This window comes from Sinocyclocheilus rhinocerous, unplaced genomic scaffold, assembly GCF_001515625.1.
Source record: "Sinocyclocheilus rhinocerous isolate Xijiao unplaced genomic scaffold, SAMN03320098_v1.1 scaffold1325, whole genome shotgun sequence".
NCBI lineage: Eukaryota > Metazoa > Chordata > Actinopteri > Cypriniformes > Cyprinidae > Sinocyclocheilus > Sinocyclocheilus rhinocerous.
In genome coordinates, this window is record NW_015659004.1 from 673,559 (window position 1) to 684,105 (window position 10,547).

General features: G+C 36.7%; 1 protein-coding gene across 1 annotated transcript in view; it reads left to right on the forward strand.

Moving 5' to 3' along the window:
* LOC107723157 (protein sidekick-1-like) overlaps window positions 1–10,547 on the forward strand; it is a 214,505-nt gene that overhangs the window by 126,221 nt on the left and 77,737 nt on the right. The window contains exons 8-11 of the mRNA XM_016531683.1: window positions 3,146–3,229; window positions 6,636–6,833; window positions 9,300–9,416; window positions 9,510–9,677. Coding sequence (XP_016387169.1) covers window positions 3,146–3,229; window positions 6,636–6,833; window positions 9,300–9,416; window positions 9,510–9,677 — 567 coding nt within the window. The remainder of the gene's footprint in view (window positions 1–3,145; window positions 3,230–6,635; window positions 6,834–9,299; window positions 9,417–9,509; window positions 9,678–10,547) is intronic.

Genomic DNA, 10,547 nt, shown 5'->3' on the forward strand with positions numbered 1-10,547 from the left:
ATCTGAATTCAGGCATATCGTTGAATTACATACTGCAGTCAGCTCATTTTTGTCTTGTATAATACCAGATCTCTTTTAAAGCAAATCTCTTTTTAAAGCATTTTTTTCAATGCCTCTGGGCAGTTATGTCTAGTCAAGTACAGCTACAAGCTTATGTATGAATTACTGTACATATGCCAGTTCAGCAATCAAATTTAAAAACATCATCAAATTTGAGAACCCAAAAGTAAAAACTATATTGTTCAATGATAACTATATTCCACTTGTTTATTTTAAGCACACTGTTGCAGTCATGTTCTCACAACTAATGCTTTAAAGTACCATGGATTTTGATTGGCTGTCAGTGGGTCTCATCCACGTTTTTCTGAACTGTGTGGATTATTCATATATCTATACACAGAAATTCTCACAAATCATTTCTGCCTAATTCACAACACATGTATGTGCACAATAATTTTTCTTAACCTTGTTCTAATGTCAGTGAATTTGGAGTAATCTAAAATGAGTTATGTATGTGTGTGCAAGTTTTTTTTTTTTTTTTTTTCCCTAACTATCTCCATATAGGGAGTTTTTGCACAACCTATATTTTTACAACCTTTCGATGCTCTCGAAAAACACACTCTTGCCTGAAAGCACGCACAGCAAGATCCTTAAACAGTGTGCATGTAGTAAGAATCATGATATTTTTTTTTTTGTGAGAATGCTCATACACAGTACTGTGTTGTTATCATTATAGTTCTTTTATTAACTTTGTTATTCTTGTAGAGTTTTTTTAAAAACTGTATGGTTATAGCTATCATATAGCTATCATTCTGAAAATGAATCATAGATTTTGAACAAATTTTAGTATGAAAGTTATTGAATGAATCATAATTTGTTTGTAAAAATGTTCACATGCAGCTTTCACACACAAACTTGTATGTACGCCTGGTTAGTGAATGAGACCCAATGTTTTTTTATTGCTCATCAACTGGAATAAATCACGCTGAAAGTTCCAGTCATAGGCCTATTGTTCCTCTGTATCATTATTGCTATACTAATTATTTATATATTTAAGTTAGGCTTTCAAGGCTGTTGTAAAGATCAGATGATGCCTTTACCAATAAGTTGATTGTCTCTTATCATTTAACATTGCATTTTTTTCTATTCATTTTTCAATTAGTTATATACACACACTCAACCTACACAACTTAACTTTTAAATATTAGTCACGCTACAATTAAAGACATATGTATGCTGCTGGCCATATTATAGTATCTTCATCAAAGTGACCTCTCTGGTCTTGATTTAGTGACATTCCCCAATAGTTCTAACTGATTTACTGAAGGTTTTAAGTGGCTAAATCATAGATAAAACTCTGATGGAGCATGTGATGGCTAGGTTTGATTAAGAAATATTTGGAAAGAGTCAGTATGAAATCAGAAATACATTACAAATCCAAAAATCACAGTTGGAACTGCCTCTGTGACATTTTCATCAACAGACACCTACATAAGACTTTGTCGCAGAAGAAGTTTAAATGCAGCCTTTAGTGACACATCAGCCCTGTTGTAGACACTCTAAAGTTGTCTTTTTGCCTATTTAGTTAAATGTTTTCTTTGTATCTCTCAGTAAGAGGGTGGACAAATTTAGAAATTTGTACAATTGAATTCTAACAGTTTCTATACACATTTATTCACAGAGTAGCAAGTTGGCTCTCAGCCTTTTTTTTGGCAAATCATTGGCGTTTTATCTGATCATCACGACTCTTAGTTTCCAATGTTTCCAGAAGGTCAGTGGGCTTAAACATCCTCAGCCTCCTTAACATCCCTACTCTTTGATCCAAAAACACAAATATTATTCTCTGCCCTGAGATCTTTTTCACCAAAAGATGTGCTATGAATATTTATACCTCAACTCGCACTCTTATTAGAAACAGCTACGAATATTCTTTCAATGAGCTTATCTGACAGGTGTGCGCCTTACATGATTGGGCGAAAGGGGGCATGCATATGCATGAGGCAGCCAATGGAGTGATGAATAAATTGGGGCTGTTGGAGGCTCAGAGAGACTTTTATAGAAAGATAAAGTGAACATGTCAGAGCAGCCAGCAGTGGAAAAGAGGTTGAGATGGAGGAGGTATTTATTGTTTCTGCCGTTGAATCCGATCCAGGCGCCAATCTGAATATGTATATCCTGATCTGCATAAACGTACAATGAGACTGAATAAGTGCTGATTTGTCAGGAAAGAGCCAAAAGGTGGAGAGCAAAGAGAGAAGAAAGAATGAGGACGAATTAGAAAAACTGTGGCATTGTTATGGCGTTCATTTTTTGTTGCTGTTGTTGTTATTTGTTTAACCCCCTCCTTTTTTCTCGATATTCTTCAGTAAGTGAAAAGCTGTTATCAGCAACACGCTTAACTTTGCCTTTTTTTCATTTGAAGTGAGTTAGACAAGGCGAGAGCGAGAAAAAAAACAAATGCCAGGTGTGTGAAAAAGTAACAAGAGTCTTGCTCTTCCTGTCATGAAATCTGAAAACTAAGGTGAAAATAAAAGTGTAGTGGATGAAAGTTTTTTTTTTTTATGTATACATTTATATAAAACCTTTTTACTAATATAATGAGCTAAGTGCGGCACCAAAGACTCCTGGAAAAGTCTGGGCTCACTTTTTGCTTTTTACATGAAGTTTAGTGAAAGTACTCATCCATACTTTTACTCTTTCATCATGACTTCAAAATACACTTCATGAATATCTGCCTGCTATGTCAGCAAACTCTGGAACACACTCAAATTGGTATTAAATGGTGAAAATATAAATGCAGGCCCACTGGAATGAGGGACACAACACATGATGTCTTCCACAAATACCTAAACAACCACCCAAAACATAAAAACCAGTGTTTTGTATTCTAGATGGTAGAGTGTAGTTAAGTGGTTGCTTAGATGTTTTGGATGGTTGTTTAGGCATTCATTAGGTAAACAACCACCCAAAACATCTAAGCAACCACCTAACTTAGCAACCATCTAGAATACATAAAAACACTTAACAACACCCTATGACCACCCAGAACACCTTTTCTTCAGAAAACGTTGAAAACTTGTGTGTACTGACAAGTATACTGTGTGTGTGTGTGTGTGTGTGTGTGTGTGTGTGTGTGTGAACACAGAGCCTCCGTACTTCACGTCAAAACCAAAGAGGTCGGTGATAACGGAAGTTGAGAAAATCGTGGAGCTTCACTGTCAGGCCAAAGGTAAGTCCCACCCCTCCTGGAGACTAACGGCTTTGTTGCACCTATCAAATTACTGCAGCACCTCTGAGTTTGACCACTTTAGAGTCATATAATACATGTCCTACAAATTTCTGCTGTTGTATAACCATTCCCCTGCAGGAAACTATAATCTGTATATTGTCAAGAGTATAAAAACTGCCAGCACTTGCACAAAAAAGTCACTTAACTTCCAGTGCAATACCTTTAAATGCATCTTTTAAAAGCATAATGTTCCCATTTCTGCACAGTGTTATAGCATGTTCATTTTACTGTGGCCGGTGTGCTTTCAGACGACTATTTGCTATAAGAACGTCATTCATTTTATGTGCTGAATCAACCGGAAGACTTTTATCATAGCCGTTTGTCGTCTCACAAATTTGACCTTTTTGCCAAGCGCGCCGCATCGACCCCCGCTCATTTCCTCCAAGTGTCCTTATTTGAATTCATCTTTATTTAATCGACTAAATGAATGATCTAGAATAAGCGGTCAAGTACATTAGAAAAGGCGAGCGAGGCGCTAATGGAATTAGCCGCTAATTGGCATCAGTGTTCATATTACGTTAGGATCTAGTTAAAAGACATTAGGTATATCATTGGCTCATAGGGCAAAGAAGGAATATAATCCAACTAGAAAATCCTTTTAACAAGCTGCGTAAATCTGACCTACATTTCGGCAACAAAGTGCCAAGTGTCTAAAAGTTAAACTTTTCATGACTTCTAACAAGGAAAATTCGTAAAGAGAGACCTCAAACGGTTCTTTCTTCTCCCCTTCTTTCTATCGTAATATTTTTCTCCTTTATTTAACAGTAATCTGGACAGTTTCACTTTCATGAAACTTTTGAAAACTACTGAGACTTTTCCTTATTTTGTGGCAGAGATTGTACCTCTGCAATTTACACTTGCTGTGAATCTCGTCTCGTTCTTTTTGCACTTTCGTAAGGGTGTGAAGCTGAGTTTGTGCGCACTTTGTCATAAACCGTCAGAAATTTAATTACAGCGAGCTTGTTTTTGACAGTCTTATTTTAACATCCTTGTCTTGCATCCCCGTGGGTGTGACATGACTATCAACGATGGGAGGCGGGTGGAGCGGATTCACGCTATTTGACCTTTTAAAGTGTTGAGCTGCAGGATTTATCCATGATATATTCTTTAATTTGCATATCGTGATGAGCATATCATGAGTTCCTACAGATGAACTTAATTTACAATTATTGCTAATACATATAATTGCCGTTTTATTCGTTTTCGTGCTCGCTTCTTGATTTCTCGCTCCCTCTCTCTTGATCTCCCTCTCTTATCCTCTCCAAATCTTCAGCTTTTTTGTCTGTGAAGCATGTCAAAATTTTATTGGAAGTTTAATCAATCAAAGCCAATTTATTAGATTAAATTTTCATTAATTAAACCAAAGTGTGCCCTGATGAAGGTCTATTGATAAAAACATTAACTTGTGATAAATCAAGCAGTGTGTGTGTGTGTGTGTGTGTGTGCTTTGATAATAATTCTCTCTTCTATCAAATGTCATGTGGCATTTGTGTAAATCTAGCCCTTAAAAATTTGGGGTGCAAACACTCTGGTTAAAGTTTGGAGTAATTAAAGTTTTAATGTTTTTGAAAGAAGTCTTTCATGCTCACCAAGGCTGCATTAAGACCAAAATACATTAAAAAGTGTATTAATATAGTGAAATATTATTACAGCTATATCAGTTACTATTTCTATTTTAATATATTTTAAAATGTAATTTATTCCTATGATAACAAAATGTAGCTATTACTCCAGTCTTTATGTTCACATAATACTTCAGATATTGTAAAATGCTGATTTGGTGGTTAATTATTATAAATGATTATTGGTGCACAATTATTAAAGGGGTTATATGATGCTGCTAAAAAGAACATAATTTTGTGTATTTGGTGAAATGAAATGTGTTTATGCGGTTTAAGGTTAAAAAAATACATTATTTTCCACATACTGTACATTATTGTTTCTCCTCTATGCCCCGCCTTTCTGAAACGCGTCGATTTTTACAAAGCTCATCGGTCTGAAAAGTCAATAGTATGTAACAAGCAGACATGGCGGCGGCAACAATACTACAGCGAGAATAAAAGTTACGTCTTCTTTCTTTGCGTGAACATTTGGGCGGTGTTATGCAAATCTTCCCACACAGTGACGTAGCCATATGGGGGAGTGTTAGAACGAGCCGTTTTAGGTAGGCGTGGTTGACTCTTAACTTTTATAAAGAATATCTCTTTGGATTTGAGACTTTAGTCTTTGCAACTTTACAGATCTTCTTTATGCACCAAGAGATTGTAACACTCCAAAGAGAAAGGAAAAATTTTAATCTCATCATATGACCCCTTTAAAAATGGTTGTGTTGAAATCAGAATTTGCTGCTTAAAATGTTTGTGGAAAGCATGATACATTTTTATTTTATTTATTTTAATGCATACATAATAGAAAAAGAATAGAGACTGCTGGTGTTTGAGGGTCATTTTTATATTAAATAAAAAGAAAACAAGTAGATAGAATAGAAAAAGAATAGAGAACGCTAGAGTTAGAGGGTCAGAGGGTCAATTTATTATTATTATAATTTAATATTAAGCAACTGTTTCCAACATTGATAAGCAGATTAGAATGATTCCTGAAGGACCATGTGACACTAAAGACTGGAGTAATAATGCTGAAAATTCAGCTTTGCATCGCAGAAATAAATTATATTTCAAAGGATATTACAATAAAAACAAATAATTTAAAAAAAAACTATATTTGGTAACACTTTACTTGAAGGGGTGTGCATAAGACTGACATGACACCTTCATAATCATGACATGACACATGTCATGAATATGAAGGAGGGTCAGTCTTATGCACACCCCTTCAAGTAAAGTGTAACCCAATATTTCAATTTGGAATAATATTTCTCAATTTTAATGTTTTTTCTGTATTTTTGATCAAATAAATGCAGCATAAAGAAATCGTCTCTAGGTTACGTATGTAACCATGGTTCCCCGAGGGAACGAGACGCTGCGTCGAGATCGCTTTGCTTGTGCGGACAGACAACAGTAAATAGACAGACACATACACAGAGCGCTACTGAAGAGCAGAAGCTGGTTTGCGCCCGGCCGGATGCGCTTTTATGCTTTCTGGTGCTTACGTCACCCTGCTCGTGACGTCTCGCTGCTCCATTGGACGGATTTGACACGTGCTTCAGAACGCGGTCACGCAAGGGCGTTCCCAAAGCGATCTCGACGCAGCTCGAGTTCCTGAAGGGGAACTTACTTATATATACACACAAACACTTATATATACTATATATCTATCTATCTATATATATATATATATAATAGTGATTTTTATTTAAACACATTGTCATGCTTCATGTATTATTCAGGGATTCCCACAACGAGGCTGGAATGGTTCAAAGATGCCGTCCCCCTCTCCACACTGAACAACCCTCGATACAAACTCACCTCCTCCTCAATGGTTCTGCAAGTGTGGAGAATTCAACCGGACGATGCTGGAATTTTCCAGTGCTTCGCTGAAAACACGGCCGGAGAAATACAGGCATATACCAACTTGGTCGTCACAAGTAAGATGAACAGCTATAGGAACATTTCACCAAAAAATGCAATACTGCCATCATTTACTCATTCACATTTTGTTCCAACCCTGAATGACTGAGAGGCCTTGAGTAGCACAAAGACAGTTTGCATTTATTTTGGTGCTAGTTACCATATATTTTCATTATATGGACACAGAATTCTTCCTAAATTTTTTATTTTTTTTATTCCACTGGAAAAGAAAAGTAATATGGCTTTGGAACAACATGAGGGTGAGTAAATGATGACAGAATTTTCATTTCTGGGTGAACTATTGCTTCAAGCTAATGGGAGGATGATGCATAAATACAGCCATGGATGTTTTAAAAGTCAGTGATCTTGCTCTCTTTCCCTCTTGGTTGTGAATTGATCAGGGAGTTCAGAGACCCCTCATTGATCTGTGTAATTAATCAGTGTCTACGGAGAGATCAACCTTTAACACACACACACACACACACACTCAGCACTTAATCAACACCTCCAGCTCTCTCTCGCTTAGTTATCCTTATCTCTTTTTTTCTCTCAAGTTTCATTTCACTTCACACCATTTTTTATTCAAGTTTGAGAGTTTTAAAGTTAGGCAAATTCATCATGTTTATGAAATTAATTAGCAAGTGGATAACTTAAATAACTGAATTTTATAATAGTGGTGTGATATTTAAAGCTGCAGTTTGTTCACTCTAAACACTGCATGTACATATATGCAGTGACCCCAAATAATTGAGCACTTAAGTCTCTTATAAAATGTATTTATTTAATTGCATTCGATATCAAAATATCAAACCAAATAGCATTTGCAAACAAGTAATGCTAGAGCTACATTACCATTCAAAAGTTTGGTGTCTGAAACACTTGGCATTGACATGCGACCTGTATCCAGATGTTGTCCACATACACATTGAAAAGACAAGTGTAAACGCGCTTCTGATTGGAAAGGTCCAGAGGTAGTCGAGGACGCATTGTGATCGGATCTCAGTGTAATGTAAATGCAATCCAGCCATCGTGTCTGCATTCGCAGGTCGGCGTCAGGCAAAACCCCGCCCCTCTCTCCCGAACGGTCAGAAGAAAGATGGACGAAAGTACCCAAAAGTTGCAGAACCACTCATTCTCTGTAAAGAAACCACATTTTTCCCACCACAGCTGGCAAGAGAAAACCCACCACTTCAGGTTGACTTTGCACCGGGGCCATCCTCTGCAGACTTATTTAAATATTGTGCGGGAATGACAGATCCGATCGGTTATCCAGATAGAGAAGTTGATGTTGCCACGTGTGAACGCGCCGGTCCTGATCTGCTTGATTGGATCATGGTGATTGCATGTTAATGCCAAGTGTAAACGCAGCCTGACATTTTTTGTAATGTTTTTGAAAGAAGTCTTTCATGTTCACCAAGGCTGCATTTATTTGAGTAATACAGTAAAATATTGTGAAATATTATTACAGTTGATTAATTTGACAATTTACTAATTATTTTATTATTACAAAACCTTCCTCTAGCAATGCTAAGGTCATGGGTTTAAGTAACTTTTTTTCCAGGATTCTTTTATCAGTGGAAAGTTAAAAAGAACAGCTTTTTTTTTTAAATAGAAAACATTTCTAAAAAATTTTACTGTCACTTTTGATTTATTTAATGCAACATTTATTTATAAAAGTATATATTTTTAATTATTAAAAAAAGTATTATTATTATTATAAAATCTTACTAACATCAAACTTCTTGTGTGCCCTTTTTTGGTTTCTTAGAATTCATTAACTCCTGAAGTAAACACAATTGGAAGTCATTCCATTTCAAAATGATTTTTAAGTTTTAAGTTCAAAAATGATTTTTAAGAGTTCCCTTGAGATTTTAAATATTGTCACAAAAATAACGTGTTAATAAATTGTATTCCGCCATTATAAGCTACTATGTGTTAGAGTAGGTTACATTAAATAAATTACTTATAAATTTAAAAATATTTATGCATACAGCTTTTTGGGGGTCATATTGTTATGGAATATTTGTTTTAAAAAGTATATTTGCCACACTTAAGGACAAGTTTGAACAGTATATCAGTTGTTTTGCTTGAAAAGTTTGGTATTTTATCTAATGCAATGACATTCTTAATTTTGTCCCTTTTTAACCCAGTGCTTGGCTATATTTAACCCAGCATTTTTTAGGGTGCATACATTATTTATTCCTAATGACATGCTCTTTATAGTGATCTTAGTAATCTTGGACTTGTAATTGCATTTCTTTGAGCGTTCTGTAGACCCCACCTTCTTGCACACCACAATTGGTTTATTATGTACAATGCCTGCATGCGACTGAACTACTTTTCAGTCCTGATTCATCCTCCCATTCTAGGCCATTTAGAAATCCTGGCCAGACAATTTCCAGAAAAAGAGTATGCATATTCACCCTTATGACCTCTATATTTCTTCGATTTTCAGTTATCTGACTCACTTATTTTTATGGTAGGCATGTCGCCATCTTTCACCACGCCCCCTTCTGACATCACTGTGACTGATGGAACGTCAGCTGTCTTCACCTGTGAGACATCCGGTGCCCCCAAACCTGCCATTGTTTGGAGGAAAGGTACGTTAGATTATATTCACGCTCCTTTGCATGTAATTTACACGGTTACACGTTAAACTTGTAAGCAGTGACTAAACCCTGTGAATCTTGCAGGTTCTCAGGTGTTAGCGAGTGGATCGGTGCAGATGCCTCGTTTCACTCTGCTGGAGTCCGGAGGCTTACGGATACTCCCCATAATGCCGAGCGACGCAGGAAACTATACGTGCTTGGCATCTAACTCTGAGGGACTGGTCAACACAACAGTGGCCCTGACAGTCTTGAGTACGAAAGTGTAAAATTGTGAAAAAATATGTCGTTTTTAATGACTTGAAAGTACAAACAAATGCAGTGTATTTGAAATTCAGCGGAGGCAGGATTGCAGACAATTTCCAAACATGCCTTTTATCAGCAGTCATTGTTCGGCTTAATAGCAGCATTCATTAGCTAGGCTGATTGTAAAGGCATAGCAGAGCACAGTATTTGTGAAATGTTAAGTCTTTTGCAGTAATTTCACACCGGAATAGTGTCATCCTTAAATCCCAAGGCCTCGGTTTATCTTGCACTGCATGCTTAATGATGCTGATGTAGGTTTACGCTCAAGCGTGGGTGCGTGGAAGTGTCTAAGAGCATTTTTGACATCCAGCCTAAATAATGCTGTTTGTGGATTGGCCACTTAAAAGGAAAAGCAAGAAGTCTGTCAGATTAAAACTGCAGTGTGTAATTTATGCACTGTTGGCGGCGCCAAATGGAATTTCGAAAAACTACTCCCATCTACCACTTTTCAGACAAAAACATAGTCCCAGCCCAAAGTCGCGCAGTGGTTGAGCTGGGAATTGACATGTCGGGCCGCAGAGCAACTGTGTTAGGACTATTATAGTTAACTTTAAAGCTGCAGTCCGTAACTTTTTTTGGTTAAAAATGATCCGAAATCAATATTTGAGCAAGTACATAACCAGCCAGTGTTCAAAACTATCGGCTTACTTTAGCCCGATTCACAACGGCCAGTTTATAATAATGTTTTATAATTTGAGTGGTACGTGTAGGTTTTCGCGGGAAATTCGAGCATGCTGCCGCATCATTACGTCACGTCTGTAAACACAAAAAAGTTGTCCCGGCTACTAGGCTATCGCATGTGAGGATCCTGCAGGTGGC